Here is a 17899-nt window from a genome sequence, read left to right as displayed (position 1 = left end):
TGCCCCATTCAAGGGTGGAAAATGCTAGAAGAGCAAGTTTTGTGATTGGAACAAAACACAGCACCGACCGTCCACAACTAGATGTGTGATCACCTTATTCTACAGATGAGGATGTTGAAACTCAAGAAGGTCAAATGGCTTACTCAAGGTCAGCCAGCTAATTCATAGCAGATGTGAGACTTGCCTCCCCCTTGAGATGTCCCATTCATCCTTCCTTTACACAAGACAGGCAGCATTGTCCATTTACCATCTCCCAATAAACAGACTGAGATGCAGTTTGCCCAAGTGTCCCTCAGCCATCTAGGGATAGGTCCAAATCACACAGCACCAGAGTCATAGCCCTCAGTCTGTTTTGTTTCCATTTTCCAACTGACCTTGTTCTAGGGATGACAGGTTTGTCTTAGGTCAGAAGGAGATGGCTGAGATACCATCAGTTCTGTTAACTCTTCTCCATTAAGTAGCTCACTGACCTTGAGTGGGGAGCAGGCATATGGGGCCTGGCCATCTCCATCTGGCTGGGACTGAAGTTCTCACCACTGAGTTGCTGATGCACCTACTGCTGGGATTAGCTCGGAGTCCTTGTCATTGCAGGAGTTTGGAACTGGGTGGTTAGGAGTGTCAGGGTTTGATTTCCCCATCGTTCTGCTTTGTGGTGGATTGCAGTCAGCCCTGTGCTGCCCAGACCTCACTCCTGGTCTCTGTTGTCTAGCTACATGGTAAGAAATCAAAGGGATTCCCACGTTTCCCTGCAGCACTAGGTATGAGAGCATTGCTCTGGAGCAATATTGTCTGGGGCTGTATTCCAGTTCTCAGCTAATTTAGTGCGACTTTACAAAAATTATAAAACCTCTCTGTGTCTCTTTTTCTTTATCTTGACATGGAAGTCATAGGAATCTTATCCCTTATAAGGTTGTTGTAAAGATAAATAAGTTAATGTCTACAAAACATTTAGACCACTGTCTAGAATACAGTAAGCACTAAATGTGTATTGTCACTAATGTTATTTATTAAAGGGAGGAACCAGCAGTATTTGAGCACTTTACAGATGCCAGGTCCTGCGTTAGGCATTTTATATGTGCTTCATCTAATTCTTACTTTGAACCTGTTTCCAGGTGTATGTGACTACAACACTGTAGATGCTGTTGGAGTTAAATCTTCCTTATTTAGACTGGGAAGATTATATTAGAACCTTGGTCTCTGGCTTCTAGCCAAGTCAAGCTCTTTCATTAAAGCTTCTTGGAGCTGTTGGGACATCTTACACTGAAAATGGTCATCTGCAGACTTCTCTGTCCTCTTCAGATTCTTCATGATTGAACTGACTAAACTGACATTTATGGAATGCTGCTCTGGGCAAGGCACATCACCCTCTGGAAGGCAGTACGGAGCAGACCTGAGTTTGAGCCTTATTCCTTCCACTTATAAGCTAGGAACGTCCTGAACTCTCAGAGCCCTGGTTTCCTCATCTGTGAAATGGGGCCAGTAATATCTTCCTCAAGGAATTGCTGTAGGAATTAAATGAGGTAACATGTGTCAGAGTTGAATGAAGCCTCAGGCATATGTAGGTGTTCAATGATGTCCATTCCCTCCTCTTTTCCTTTGCTTTTCCATGGCAGTCCTACAAAGTCACCAGGCAGCTCTTAACCCTACCCTTCAGGAAAACAAGGGAGTTTCTGAATGTCCTGCCTAGTTAGGTCCTGCAAGCTCACCAGCCACTCCTAGGAAACCCTATACAAGGTTGCTATGAGTCAGAACCGACTCCAAGGCACTTACCAGCCAATCAAAGTTAGTGGTGGAGTAGAGACTGGAATGCAGTTGACCTGCTTCCCAGCCTGCTGCTGTTCCACTGAGCCTTGCTACTTACTACCTGCCAAAGTGCCTGCTAGGGCCCACACTGTGTAGATAAAGAGCCCATCTTCTCCTCAGGAGTTTCCTGGGGGTTGTTTTGTGAGGACAAGTGAGAAGAACACATACATGTGTATGCATGTACATGTGTATGCACACATATACAAATTCACTGGCTACTCACAACCACCAGGACCAAGCACAAACTAATAGTTCCTATGAGTAACGTAGTGACTTTTGCCCCCTCCTCCTCCCACCCTGCTTTCTTCCCACTTTCATTCTTTAGCTTTCCTCCCTCTTTTCTCTTTGGCCCTAACGGTTTTTGCATGGTCTTGCACTAGACACACTGAAAGTTGACATGGGGCCTTTCACTTTCCTATTATCTGTTTCCTCATCTGTGAAATGGGAAGAGTTGAGGTGGGCATGGACTAAGGATTTAGGCCCTCCTAACTTTAGGCTCTTTAGGAAAGACTCCCTGTGACTTCATATTTGGAATCCTGGGGGTCAGCTAAGAGCAGACAGGAGCCACTCCCTTGGAGACCCCTGGTTCCAGAGTCAGGGAGGGCCTAGTGCAGCTATTGTCACATGAACCACAATCTGGACCCAGCAGAGACCCTGAACTATCTGGGTCCACCACCCACTACCATGTGCTTGCCTCTTAGTAGAGAATAAAAACAATAAACCTATTACAGGATTCTCTTGTGAGAAAATTGTGCTGGTATATATATATAAATTTTACATTCTTAATAGAAAAACACACAGCTCTGAGGCCAACAGAACTGGGTTGGAATCCTAACTAAGCTCCTTGTATGCTGTGTGAAATAAGTACATTACCACCCTCACTTTGTTTTCCTATTTGTAAAATGGAACAAATAGACTTTTAAATCAACTAATAATGCATTATAAGTCAACTAATGCATGTGTAGTTCCTATCAACAGTCTGTCTTTAATATTTATTTTACCTATGATGAAGATTCAAAAAGTTTGTGAAAAATTTCATTTTCTTTAAATCACATTTTTGCACATGCTTTTTGAAGCCCCATTGTGTGTCTGTTAAGCACTTTCCTTGTGCCAAACACTAGGACTATAATGACAAACAAGACAGATCCCTCTTGACCCTCCTGAAGGGAAGACAGACCTGAAGAGCAGATGCAGCATCAATCCCCAAAACTCAGGGATGTAGGAAATGTAACCTTCTTTATAACTGAATTCAGTTTCCATATGGAGGCCCCATTTTGTCAGAGGAACTGAATCTCAGTCATTTTGGAGTGCATGGATTTCAGATGTTCTAGAGGGTTGTAGCTTTCCCTTGTCCCTAGTGCATTCCTATGACTCACAGCCTTGGTCACTGAGGAATTCATACTATGTTGGACCCTAGTTTCTTGCATTTGCTGGTTTTCTTTGCTATGTCTGCTCTACTAACTCTCACATCCTTTCAGAAGACCCTGCCCTTCACCATTTCATCCCTCCAAGCTGCCCCTGTCAGAGCTCTCCAATGTCCACATCAGATTCTATACTTTCCTGGTTTAAACCTTCTAAAGACTCTCCAGTGGTCTTTGTATTCTTCATTTGGATCCCATTCACCTTTAGCAAATTCCTATTTACTCCCAAGTTCATCTCTCAACATTCCTCCTTACTCTACACCAAATCAAATAAAAGCCGTCATTAAAACACATGTCCCTAATTAATATGTTGTTGTTGTTGTTGTTAAGTGCCGTCGAGTCGGTTCCGACCCATAGCGACCCTGTACAGGGTTTCCAAGGGTGTAAATCCTTACGGGAGTAGAAAGCCTCATCTTTCTCCCACGGAGCAGCTGGTAGTTTCGAACCGCTGTCCTTAAGGTTCGCAGCCCGATTCGTAACCACTACGCTCTGTACCAGACACTTACATTGTTGTTGCTGCTAAGTACGATCACGTCAGTTCTCACTCAGTGTTTCTGAGATTGTTAATCTTTGTGGGAGTGGAAAGCCTGTGGTTAACAGTACAGTGCTTATCCTAAAGTACCACACCAGGACTTACTTAAATTGTTGTTGTTAAGTGTCATTGGCATTATTCATAGGAACTCTGTATAGATTTTTTTAAGGAGAGCTGGTGGTTTTGAACTGCTGACCTTGTAGTTACCAGTCAAGTGCTTATCCTACAGTGCCACACCAAGACTATTAACTTATTTAAATCTTGTAATAACTTACAATGTAGCTATTCTATTTCTCCTCCTTTAAACAGATGAGAAAGGAGCTCTGGTAGCGTAGTGGTTATGAATCGGGCTACGAACCTTAAGGTCAGCGGTTCTAAACTACCAGCTGCTCCGTGGGAGAAAGATGAGGCTTTCTACTCCCGTAAAGATTTACACCCTCGGAAACCTTGTGCAGGGTCGCTATGGGTCGGAACCGACTCGACGGCACTTAACAACAACAACAAACTGATGAGAAAACTGAGAACTGAGGGTCTGGGAGGTTCGGGTCAAACAATTGGAGAATAACAACCCAGACAGTCCAATTGTAAAGCCTGCTTTTGCCATTATGGTGTGCCCTCTGTATGATAAGCACTTGACCATAAAGTTGGTTTGAACCATAAGTTCATGGTTCAAACTCACCAGCCACTCCTTGGAAACCCTATACAGGGTCGCTGTAAGTCAGAACTGACTCGATGGCACTTAACAACAACTGGATTGCAAGAGCATTCTGTTACTGAAAAAGCTATCTTCTTTCTCACCTTCAAACCAACTTCTGTGTATTTTTCTGCCTAGAATATGTTCTCCCTGAGACCCCTTTCTCTGAGTAACTCTACTTATCTTTTAAATCTCCATCCTCCAGGATTCCTTGTTGACACCTAGGCTGGTTCTAGGTTGTCACCATTCCCTGTGCTTTCCCCAGTAGAGATCTGACCAGTTGGTGTAGAGTTGCTTTCTTACTGCATACCCCTCTGAGGCAGGAATGTATTATTCATCTTGGAATGTCCAGCAGTGCTGGTGAATTTTTGTAGAGAGGAGCTATCAGGCCAACTAACACTTTTCAGAATCCCTATACACAGTGGCTATGAGTTGGAAGCAACTTGATGGCATATAATAGCAACATTACACTTTGTCAAGGTTAAATGAATTCCTGGGACCAATCCATCAGTGGAAATTTATGCAGTACCTGCTGTGTTTCCAGACCTGAAACAAATACTCCAGGAGAAATAACAACAATGAATGTTTGATTCAGTTGTGATTTGTTTGATAAGGTTCATCTAGGTCAGACTGAGTTGGACGTAAGGCATTAACCTTTGCCACCCAGTTTTAATTTCAAGTTCTCCCCCACATTTTTGTGCCCATTCCAGAGAGAAGTGATCCAACAGAATGCTGTTCTTATCAAACAATATCATTAATATCACACACAAGTCAAATTGTGCAGAGGATAACTCAAAAACAGTTGCAGCAGTGTATCGAAAGGGAACTGCCGGAAGTTCAAGTTGGATCCAAAAGAGATATCATTGCTGATAACAGATGGAGTGTGGCTAAAAGCAGTTAATTCCAGAAAGATGTTTACCTACATTTCATTGACTGTGCAAAGGCATCTGACTGTGTGCATCATAACAAAGTTTAGATAATATTGTGAAGAATGGAATCCAGAACACTTAATTGTGCTTATGCAGAACTTGAACATACATCAAGAGGCGGTCAGCCAAACAGAACAAGGGAATACTGTATGGTTTAAAATGAAAATAAATGTATAGCAGGGTTGTATACTATCATCATACTATTCAATTTGTGTGTTCAACAAATATTCTGAGAAGCTGAACTATATGAAGAATATGACATTAGAATTGGAAGAACATGTAATATGAAGATGACACAACCTTGCCTCTTGAAATAGAAGAGGACTTGAAGCACTTATTGATGAACATCAAAGACTACATACCACCACAAACTTTGGTACGGTTTACACATCAACATAAAGAAAACAAAAATTCTTACAACTATGCCAGTAAACAACATCACAGTAAATGGAGAAAATTTGAAGTTAGATCCACAATTGTTGCTCATGGAAACAGCAGTCAAGAAATCAATGCATTGCATTGGGGCAAATCTGCTGCAAATTACCTCTTACAGTGTTAAAAAGCACAGGTGTCACTTTGAAGACTAAGTTGCACCTGACTCTTTGTGCCATGGTATTTTCAATTGCCTCATATACATGTGAAAGCTTGACAGTGGACAAGAAAGACTGTAAAAGAATTTATGCATTTGAATTATGGTATTAGATAAGAATATTAAAAATACCATGGACTGCCAGAACGACAAACAAATCTGTGCCACAATGCTCCTTAGAAGTGAGGATGGTGAGACTTTGTCTCTCATACTTCAGACATGTTATCAGAAGGGACTAGTCTTGGTAAAGGAGAAGGACATCATGCTTGGTAAAGTGGAGGATCAGTGGAAAAGAGGATGACCTCCAAGGAGATGGAATGACACAGTGGCAGTAGCAGTGGGTTCAAACAGAACCAAGCCGTGTTTGATTCTGTTATGCATAGGGTTGCTGTGAGTTGGAAATGACATGACAGCGTCTAACGACAATCAGAACAAACAAATCTGTGTTAGAAGAAGTAAGTCAGAATGTTCCTTAGATGCAAGGATGGCAAGACTTTGTCTCACATACATTGAACGTGGAATCAGGAGGTGGACATCATGCTTGGTAAAGTAATAGTTATTGTTATGTGCCGTGGAGTTGATTCTGACTTGTAATGAGTTTATAGGGTTTCTGAGACTTTAAATCTTTGCAGGAGCAGAAGGCCTCTTCTTTCTCTTGCAGAACAGTTAGTGGGCTCAAACTGCCGACCTTGTGGTTTGCAGTTCAGTTCTATCCTACAATGCCACTGTGTTTCCTCTCACAGTTTGTTGTTGTTAAGTGCTGTCAAGTTGGTTGTGACCCATGGTGATCCTGTATAGTGTTTCTGAGGAATGGCTGGTGAGCTTGAACCATCAACCTTGCGATTCAAATCAACTTTGCAGCCCAATGCATTAACCCACAGCACCACACCAGGACTTTCAACAGTTTGTTGTTGTTAAGTGCCGTCGAGTTGATTCTGACCCATAGCGACCCTGTATAGGGTTTCTGAGGAGCAGCTGGTGAGCTTGAACCGCCGACCTTGCAGATCAAACAGCTTTGCAGTCTGGTGCATTAGCCCACAGCGCCACACCAGAACTCCTTTCAACAGTTTAGGAAGCTAGAAATCCAAATTCACAATGCCAGCTCCTTAGAGGGTCAGCAAAAATAAAAAGGAACACCCTCAACAAGATGGATCGACACGGCGGCTACAACAGTGGTCTCAAATACAACCATGGTTGTGAGGATGGCACAGGACCAGGCAGTGCTTTGTTTGATTGTACATGGGGTCACTGTGAGTTGGGGCTGACTCCACAGCACTTAACAACCACAGCCCCTCTGACCTCCAGCTTTCCTGTCATGCTGCTTCCTCCCCTTTCCCCATGAAATCAGCTCAAAGGAAAGGACCTGGTAAACAAGTTTCTTTCCCTAATTGTCAAAGTTAAAATAGGCCGACAGCCTTTCTGAATCTCACTCAATAACTGAGCCAAAACTAAATCCCACGGTTTCTGACGGTTGGTTTGTAGTTTTCCCAAAATCAGTATCCTTGTCCCCAAATTCCATACTTTAGTAATAGTCACATTATCAGGACTTCTAGTTACTTCTAAAATCAGTCCTGTTTTTCAATATCCCCAGTTGACTTTAACCTCTGATCTAGGAGAAATTATAAATACAGATCACAATTTTCAGGTGCTATACCAGGTAGCGTCCTAGTGTGACGCTGTGGGTTAATGCACCAGACTGCAAAGTCATTTGAACAGCAAGGTTGGTGGTTCAAGCTCACCAGCTGTTCCTTGGAAACCCTGTACAGGGTCGCTATGGGTCAGAACTGACTTAACGGCACTTAACAACAACAACAACATACCAGGTAGTTAAGGAGCTCTGGTAGTGTAGTGGTTATGAATCGGGCTGCGAACCTTAAGGTCAGCAATTCGAAACTACCAGCCGCTCAGCGAGAGAAAGCTAAGGCGTTCTGCTCCCGTAAAGATTTACAGCCTCAGAAACCCAGCACGAGGTCGCTATGGGTCGGAACCGACTCGACAGCACTTAACAACAAACAACATACCAGGTAGTTAAGGAGCTCTGGTAGCGTAGCGGTTACGAATTAGGCTGCAAACCACAAGGTCAGCAGTTCGAAACTACCAGTTGTTCCGTGGAAGAAAGATGAGGCTTTCTGCTCCTGTAAAGATTCACAGCCTCAGAAACCCTGTATGAGTAGAAACTGACTCCACGGCACATAACAACAACAACAATACCAGGTAGTTAAAATATACTGTAATCTGCTCACATATCAGTCTTTGAGATGAGGTATTATATTATTCCTATACTGAAATGAGAAAACAGATCAGAGAAGGTTGGCAACTTTTTAGTAACAACCAGTCAGGATTCTATCCCAAGCCCTCAGTATTTCTGTTTCCTTGGCCCACGCAATGCTTTTGGTTCATGGCCAAGTGTAGCATTTCCTCTTTACTGTTCCTTTCTCCTCATACTTGTCTCTTCTTATATTCAAACCCACCCCCACTCCAAAGCAGAAAGTCTCCTCCAAATTTCCTAATCAATGGGACTGAAACACTCTGGGAGCGGGATCTCTGGGTGGTGACAGTTTCTGGTCAGCTTTGTTTTCTCTCATTCTTTTATTAGCTGCCTAATTGGCAGTCCAATTAATCTGCTCATCTGTGAAGGAGGATGGAGCACAATGCCATACTCCATTTCCAGAAACCATTCTCTGAGGCAGCATGGCCAGGACCTGAGTGCAGGCTGGCTCCTTGATGGAGGACCGCCCCGGGAGCCGAGGTCAATTAGTGGACAGATTAAGCAATTATTAGCCCCTAACAAGGGCGCCTGGCATCATTACCCTGCCTATTTACTGGCCAACTGTGGCTTTAATATGAGGACCAACAAATAAATTAGGGCATCTGGTCCTCTGCCGTGTCTGCCGAGAAGCAAATGATGTCCAACTGGCTTTCAGCTGCCTCTGGAGCCTCAGCCCTGGCCTAATGAAAAGTCTGAGATGCCCCTCACTGGTCATGGCAGCTTTGGAACATACTCTGCAGAGATTTATCATTCCACGAGCTAAGTGCCTGCTGCTGGGCACATGGATTTTTACCCTGCTGCCTTCCTCTCGTCTGTCTGTCAAAACCAACCTATCTTCCACAGCCTTGCTCATTAGCTTCTTTATTCTTGAACTTCTCCTAAATTCTCCTTCTTCTGAAACTTGGGAATGTTTTACACTTCCTTATCGCTTTCTGGCATTACAATCATTTCATAGAACTTCAGAGTGCCGTTTTGCCCAAATTTTCAGGTCTCTGATGAAGATCTTCTCCACTTCTTGGTGTACCTATCTGCATCATGAGGCTTTAGATCGCTAAGACCTAAAGCTAAGATGCTGTTGTCATTGGATCCAATGTGAATGTTTAGCCAGTGGTGGGTGTATTAGAGAGCATCTCTAAATGTATTGTCCGGTATCATCCTGCCTCTTCCATCTCCATCTGTCAAAACTTAGAGGGCCCTCAAAGGCACAGTTCAAATGCCGTCTTTTTTCTTGGACACCCTTCCTGTTCTCTCAAGTAGGAAATTCTCTTTCCTTTCTGTCCACAGACTTTAATATTATGTCTTGAACTGTCTGTCTCTTGGAAATAGAGATGCATTTGTAAAATATCTCCTACTGAGAGGTAGGACTTATTGAACACATACTGTATGCCAAACTGGTTCCTTCATTTTGAAATGCTTTTAAGTTAGCATAGATGTTTCTCTTTGAAGTTAACATAGATGTTTCTCTTTCTCTAGGGATAATTGACTTCCTCATAAGCCAGCATCCAATTGCCCGCGTCCTACGGGAACACTTGGTCTTCAAGATTGCTCCAATGCTCAACCCTGACGGAGTCTACCTGGGCAATTACAGGTGAGGGGCTGGAGAGAATGCTTGGAAGCTGGCAGTCATAGGATAGTGGTATGAAAGCAAGAATAGGAGGTATATTTATGAGTTAACTACAGGAAGTTTTAACTTGACTTTTCTGAATGGGATTGGTGAACCTTGGCTATTTTGAATACTGTCACCTGGGGTCACTAGCTGGAGTCTTCTGGAATAGGAACTAGGAGACCTAGTATCAGTTTGGGCACCTGCTTTCTTTATAACTTGGGTTATTCACTTTCTCTCTTAGATGTTCAGTTTTTCTTACATAATCAACAGAGTAGTTATTTATCTGGCAGAGCATTTATGAACATCAAAAGATATGGTAGAGATAAATATGCTTTGCAGAATATCGTATGGTAGTTATAATATTTACTATTTTATTTGTGTTTCTTCTTTGATATTATTAATGAAGGATAATGTAGTCCTAGATAATCTGAATAACATTTTTGTTGTTGTTGTTGTAGGCATTGCAGCTTTTTATCATACCCCACAATTACTAATATATTCGTCTATTGAACTATCTTTCTCTTGCCTTAGTGCCATGAAGTATAGCCTTTTAGCCCACTGCTCAGTGGATCATCTCCAAAAACAACATTGAATCATCTCTGAAAGATAGTAGTAATGCATTGATGTAACTAACTTTCCAAATGTCACACAGTCGGGAAATGGTGAACTGTCTGACTCTACTACCATCCAAGTTATGTATCTTTAAAGCTATAGAACCTGGTGCTCATTGTTCTGCCTTACTTCCATGCTCCTGATTAAACCTCTTACCTTCCCATCTTAGTGATTTTATTGTAACCATTCTGTGCAAAGCCTAGTTCTCTCAGACATGTTCCGCTGGTCCATGCTGCCTCACTTTCACACCTTCATGTACACTAACCTCTGCCAGAAACTCTTCATTCCTTCTTCATCTTACTAACTCATCTTCAAAACTCAGACTATGCTCCTTTGTTCTGAAAAAAAAAAAAAAAAATGTTTCCCAAATTGTGAAACAGAAATGATCAGTCCATTCTTTGTGATTCCCAAAGACTCAGTTATTGAACAAGTCTTATTCCATTGTATAGACCCCCATGGAATTCAAGTAACCAGAAGGCAGAGACTGAGCCTTCATGGTTTTTGTGTCCCTAGAACCTGTGACACTGTAGGATAAGCACTGGACCGCAATGTCAGTTTGAACTGCAAGGTCAGCAGTTCAAATCCACCAGTTGTTCCTCAGAAACCCTATACAGGGTCATTATGTATCGGAAACGACTTGATGGCACTAAACAACAACAAAAGTACCTAGCAGCAGGACTCCTGATGTGGCGCTGCCCAACCAGCACTGGACTGCGAACCACAAGGTCAGCAGTTCAAACCCATCAGCTGCTCCTTGGAAACCCTATGTAGGGTCTCTATGAGTCGGAACCGACTAGACAGCACTTAACAACAAAGAACCTAGGAGCACCTAGTGGATGCTCAAAAATTGTTTGATGACTATGAGTGAATGAAAAGAAGGACTTTACTGATGAAGAAAGGACACCCAGAAATGACATGGGACTTTTCCAAGGCCTGGCCTAAATCAAACCAGAACACAGATTTCCCGATTCCTAAATCAAGCCCATGTTTCACAGAGTTGGTTGCCTACTTGCAAGGAGCTCAGAGGCGGTTAGGTCTAGAGGGACTTCCTGGTACCTCGGGAATGAGTTAGTGAGAACTCAGGATAAATGAAGTTTAATTAAAGACAGTATTGTTTCCGCTCTTAATTGGCAAAAGTGATGCTTTATTAGCACTTGCAGGGTTTATGACTTTCTGCCTGCAGAGAGCAATGCCTTTTCACCTTAATGATAATGGTGGTGGAAAGACCATTTGATTTACATGAACACTTCTGTTTAATTATAAGACAGCAGTGGTCAGACAGAGGTCACTACTGCCCACTCATAGACTTATTTATATCATCATCTACTATACAGAGAAAGATAATGTAGAAAGTGCTCTGTGATATTGGCCAAAATGCCATCCCTCTCTGGATCTCAGATGACCAACAGGGAGGGAAATGAGGGATTAGATAACAGTCTATATGTCATCAAGCTTTAGATATTTTTATTGGGAGGACTTCAACATAAAGCACTCCAGCCCTCAGAAATGTTTTCATAACAAAGTTTCAACCTTGACATTCTCCTAGTGAGAATATGTGATCCTCATTATAAGAGTTAGTAAAAGTTTATAGCCACAGGCATTAATCCTGTTGCTAAAACAGCTCTGAGTAGCAACAAAGAATCTATCAATTAGACAGATATACTTCAAAAACATTGGATAATATGGAAAAAAGTCAAGAAAAGACTCCAATTGAGAGCTTCAAGTTACCTTAGAGATCTTATACGTCAGCTCCTCTCAGAGCCATACTACTACCCAAAGCAGTATTTTCCATGGTTTGGTGGGACTAAGGTTGGTTTGAATTACAAGGTCAGTGGTTCAAGCTCACCAGTCACTCCTTGGAAACCCTATACAGGGAACTGACTTGATAGCAATTAACAACAACCAAGGTATTATGGAGTCCTGGTGAGGGCCTGTGGGATGATACACTGGACCACAAGGTTGGTTTGAATCACAAAGTCAGCAGCTCAACTTCATCAGCTGCCCCTCAGAACCCCTATTCAGGGTCTCTATGAGGTGGAACCAACTCAATGGTACTTAACAATACCACCACCACCTAGGTATTATGGAGAGAAAAGAATTTGTAGGTCAAATAACTTTGAGAAACACAGTTTTATGAAAATTTAAACATGCTCTTTTACAATAGAATTTTTCAGAATTCCATCTGTGCTAATTAATAGGGAATTTTAGAAAGGTAATAAAGTATACAGTGTTTCTCAATTGGACATGTCATGGAATTGTTTTCCTACAGAGTTGTTTTTGTTTTGTTTTGTTTGTTTGGTTACTAGTATTGTTGTTGTTAAGTGCCTTGGAGTTGGTTCTGATTTATAGTGATCCTGTGTAGGGTTTCTGAGGAGCTGATGGTAAGTTTGAACCGCCAACGTTGCAGTTCAAACCAACTATGTGGTCTAGTACTTATTCTACGGTGCCACACCAGTAGTAATAGGGTTTACAAAGTGTTGGGATAATTAGAAAAAGGATAATGCAAAGGATTGAAAGAAAAGGGGAAGAATATAATCAATGTCTCTGAATTGCTCATGTAGAAATTGCTGAATTGGTATATGTTTTGCTGTGTATATTTCACACAAAAAATTTTTTAATGTGCTTTCAGAAATACTACTGTAAGAATTTTGGCTGCTGACTCAGTGACATGTAAAACCCTTTCACACTATTTCACTTAATCCTCACAGCAACCCTGTTCAAAAGAGTCTTTGTTAAGGTTTTTTTATTTTTACAAATAATAAAATTCTACCCTAACTAGCATTTAAACAAAAAGAGGAAAGGAAGAAGAAAGACTGAGAGAGAAGAGAGACAAGAAGATGGAAACGAGGGAAGGAACGCATACATCTCAGAATTCTAGCTTAAGAAATAGAGACAGTCCCCACAGGAACCAGGTCAAAGAGCTGGAAAACCCTGGGAGGCCAAGTGGCCTCTCTTTCAGGCTCTCTGACTGATACTTTCTCTACAACTCCCTCAGGGTGTGTGGTTTCTCAAAATTCAGAGAAGTTAAATAATCTGCCTTTGGCCTTGTGCCTGGGAGGAACAAGTAGAGATGTAAGTAAGTCTGTCTGAGCCCTAGCTCAGCTCGCACCTCAGTCCTGTACTGTTTCTATGGCCTAGCCTGCAGCAGATACCCCAGAATCTGTGGGAGGAAAAAGAGACAGGCCTGTATTCAAGGCACTTTCCTTGTTTGGAGAAACATTTCAACAGGCCAGTTCCCTACAGTGTGACCTTTGCGAGGAAGTGAAGGTCAGTTGCTAAGGACATGGACTTGAGCGTCAGTCAGGTCAGATTTTAAGTTTGTTCTACTATTGACTTCTGTAGGTCCTTGGGTAAATTAATTCTATTTAAATTCTCTAAACTTCATTTTTCTCATCTGTAATTGGGAATACCAACAGAATCGTAAGGATTTGGTTAGGCAGTGCAGTTGTTTAAAAACGGTGCCATATTTGATCATGCTAAGCTTATATTTAGTAAGTACCTGTGCTATATTATTTATAGGAAAATAGAAAAAAAATACTCTAGAGTATAATAGCAATAGATGGTAGCTATACCATGATAGATAATGCTCTTTAGTATAATGAGTATCAACATTTACTAACTGTAATACTGTATATGGTCCTAGACCGTGGCTTATATTAGCAGTATGTAGAACCTATAGTAAACATTTTAACTATATATATATAGAACTATAGTATACCCTATGGTAGCTATCTATAACAGTTATATTAGATAATATAATAATATATAATTATATTGTATGGTTCTGTCTTGCTTGTTGTTGTTGTTGTTAAATGCCGTTGAGTCGATTCCGACCCATAGAGACCCTACATAGGGTTTCCAAGGAGCAGGTCGTGAGCTTGAACCACCAACCTTGCAGTTCAAACAACTTTGCAGTCTGACGCATTAGCCCACAGCGCCACGCTACCCTCCAATTACACTGATCTTTTCTTCACTTCTGGTCTTAGTTTCAATGCTGCTTCACAGAGATGCCTTCTTAGAGGCTCCAGTATAAAGTGTGTCTCCTATTATATTCTTTCATAGCACCAGGTACTTCTGTACTGTCCTTTCATAGCCCTTCCCTCAATTTGTAATCACGTGTTTACTTATATTACTATTTGTTTAAATGGTTCCTCACCTCTATTCTGTAAACTTCATGAAATTGGGACTTTGTCTACCTTGTTCTCTAAATCTCCAAAGCCTGGCACTGTGCCTGGCACAGAGTGGGCCCTTGATATATATTTCCTGAATACATAAATAAATGAACTAAACAATGGCATTTAATAATTGTGCTATGGTACAAATCTACCTTTCCCTAATGTATCCTAATTATTACCTGATGCTATTAGCTCTCAGTTGTTTGTCTTCACCTACATGACCTCCTAACCCCAATTGTTTTGGTCTTAGAGTGTTGTGATATGAATGCCCAAAAGCAAATTCTGATAAACTGCTGTTGAGATTTAGCAAACTTTGGATTCACAGCCACACTTTGTAATTACAAAGTATACTTTTAGAGGCACTTAAACAACACAGTTGAACATTCCAACACTCTTTTGAGAAAAGAAGGACAATTTTTATTAATCCAATTTTAGCAAAGGTGAAACTGGAGTCAAGAAGGTGAAGAACTTTGTTCAAGGCTACAAGGATCTCATAGGACTCTCTTCACTTCCAAAACTGCATTTGCAGTGCTCTCCTGAGCCTCCTTATTTGCCCATGAACAAAATATTTCTCTTCCCTTAAGACTCTTTGTTGGTCCTTAGACAAGATATTGCTCCTCCCTGGCCTCAGTTTCCTTTGTGCCCTCTTTGGATAGGAAAATGATGCAATAGGCTCCTCATCTAATAGAGGCACTGGATGAAGAGGGAGAGGCTCTGTCAAGGATGGTGTGGCTGTTGACTTTGTAATGTGAGCATCTCCTTTGGAGAATTCCGGAGGGACCTGGAGCCTAGGGGTCTGAGGGATGGCTACTATAATTTTAGTTATTGTAGTGCCAAAATGATCCAAGTGACTTCTAGTGGGAGCATTGCACACTTTCTCTGCCACCACCTACTCCCCATCACTTCCTTTGGAGAAAAGACAGCCCCACCCCCGCCTGTACCTCAGTGTGTTCTCTTCTGAGCATGTGTGATGTACAAGTCTTCTTGCAGGCTCTCCATCTCCATATGACAATATGAAATTCTGTGTTGGGTTTGCATTTCTTAATTAGGTGCTTGCCATTGTGTATGCCATAAAGCCACGTAGAAGTAAACAGTCCTAGACCTTTGAATAAATTTATTGGTTTTATTTATGTTTCTAGGCATAAAAATCTATAATTACCAGGTACAGCCTCAGTATAACTGGTATTTAATGACAATTACTTTTTTGTTACCATAGAAATGAGTCCAAAGTAGCTACCCATAATTTCTCATTTCCCAAACCTCACACATGCTGAATTGCAATATTACCATAGTAATTGCCTATTAGTCATCATAAAATACGCAGTTACCCCAAAGATAGCAGGATGCTGTGAAATTTCTCATCTTCAGAAAACCTCAATGCTTCTTGGGAGTATGAAGGCGAGGAGAGGAAAAGACCTCTATGGGTGGTACAGAAAAGATTCTGCTTTATAGCATGGCATTGAATACCCAGTAGTGGAAACAAAAACTTCTTCTACAGACTCGCACCATTACTATGTGTCTTAGCCCTGGAGTTCCTCATGCAGAAAAGGATGCTTTCAGGCAGTAAATCCAATTTAACGAGGGTTCCTTAAGGGCCTGCTAGGTGTTAGTCTCTGTGCTGAGCCTTGGGGAAGCAAAAAGAAATCAGAGGCAGCCTTTGCCAATGAGAAGCTCAATATGCCTACTAGAGGTGCGTGAGTCACTAAGGAATCATAAAGATATAGCAATAACTAATGTTTACTGAGTGCCTATTAGCTGTACAACACTGGACTGATTGAGAACCACAAACTCTGTGCTTCAAGCTCACCAGCCAATTCGTGGGAGAAAGATGAGGCTTTCTGCTCCCACAAAGATGTAAAGGCTTGGAACCCCTGTACAGGGTCACTGTGAGTCAGAGCCGACTCAACAGCACTTAACAACAACTAGCTGTACATTGGGAGTGTGGTGTTTCTGTGTGATAAACACTAGACTGTGGAACACAGAGTCAGAGGTTTGAACCCACCAATTGCTCCATGGAAGAAAGATGAGACTTTCTGCTCCTACAAAGATTTATAGCGTTGGAAACCCTATACAGAACTGCTGTGAGTCTTGGTTTGGTGCTTTAGGATAAGCACTGGACTGCTAACCTCAAGGTTGACAGTTCAAACTCACCAGCCGCTCCTCAGAAACCCTAAACAGGGTCGCTATGAGTAGAAAATGACTAAATGGCACTTACCAACAACATGAGTCAGAAGGAGTCCTGGTGTAGTGCTGTAGGATAAACACTGTACTGCTAACCAAAAGGACTGCATGGTTGGTTGTTAATTAGTCGAGTGCTGTCAATCACTTTCTACCCCTAGTGGCCATGTATAGGGCTTCTAGGAACAACTGGTTGGTTTTGAACCAACAACCTTGCAGTTAACAGTCAAGTGCTTATCCTATAGTGCTACACCCATGGAGATCCTATACAGGGTTGCTGTGAGTGGGAACTGACTTCAGAGCATTTAACAACCACAGCAACATGAGTGTCGGAATGGACCTGCTGGCATTTAACAGCAACAAAGCTATATGTTATATGCAGTAATCTAATTTCTTTGTTACAACTCTATGATGGAGGTAGTATTAAAGACTAATTTTAAATTGAGAATGAAATTGAGGCACAGAGGCACCAAGGAATGTACCCCCACCTTCCCCAGGTAGGTTTATGATTCCTATTAGAATTCTACCAGTTTTAACCTCTTATTACATTTTCTCCTGAAAGTGTTCCCAACTGGAAGTGATGAGGGAGAGTTTCTGAAGGATGTGTAGGAGTTCAACAGACATAAAAAGGAAATAAAGAAGGACTCGAGCAACAAAAAGTCATTAGGTTTAGCAGAAAACGAAATACCAGGGAAGTTTCCAACACACATACACTGACATTATAACTGGCCTACCTCTCCCACCTTGACATCCCAGAAGAGAAAACATTTTAAACTGTTCTAAATAGAATAAAATGAAAAACACATGTCAATGTTCTATTTGTTCTATGAAGCATAAAAATACATATTTTTCATTAGGCTAGCAACAGAAAACAAAGATCTACTTTAGGTATCACCTCATTGAGAGATCTGTCCACCCCAGACCATGTTGTGCCTCCTTTCCCTGTGTGTTTTTTTTTTACTGTTTTATTGTGAATTATGGGAGTTTACATGGGAGAACTTCAGTTTTACATTCTCACTGTCATGGTTCCAATCCCCTCCATGCATCATCAACCACCCAAAGGGTATATCCCAGAAACCCGCCCCCTACAC

The 17899-nt window shown here is 41.7% G+C and overlaps 1 protein-coding gene across 1 annotated transcript in view; it reads left to right on the top strand.

Moving 5' to 3' along the window:
* Positions 1-17899, top strand: part of AGBL4 (ATP/GTP binding protein-like 4) — a 2461121-nt gene that overhangs the window by 2175630 nt on the left and 267592 nt on the right. The window contains exon 8 of the mRNA XM_006839859.1: positions 9711-9825. Within this exon, the coding sequence (XP_006839922.1) occupies positions 9711-9825 (115 nt within the window). The remainder of the gene's footprint in view (positions 1-9710; positions 9826-17899) is intronic.

The sequence above is a fragment of the Chrysochloris asiatica genome, unplaced genomic scaffold (genome assembly GCF_000296735.1).
Source record: "Chrysochloris asiatica unplaced genomic scaffold, ChrAsi1.0 scaffold00026, whole genome shotgun sequence".
Taxonomy (NCBI): domain Eukaryota; kingdom Metazoa; phylum Chordata; class Mammalia; order Afrosoricida; family Chrysochloridae; genus Chrysochloris; species Chrysochloris asiatica.
Note: the sequence above shows the minus strand (reverse complement) of the source record. Positions and strands in the feature narration are given on the sequence as shown.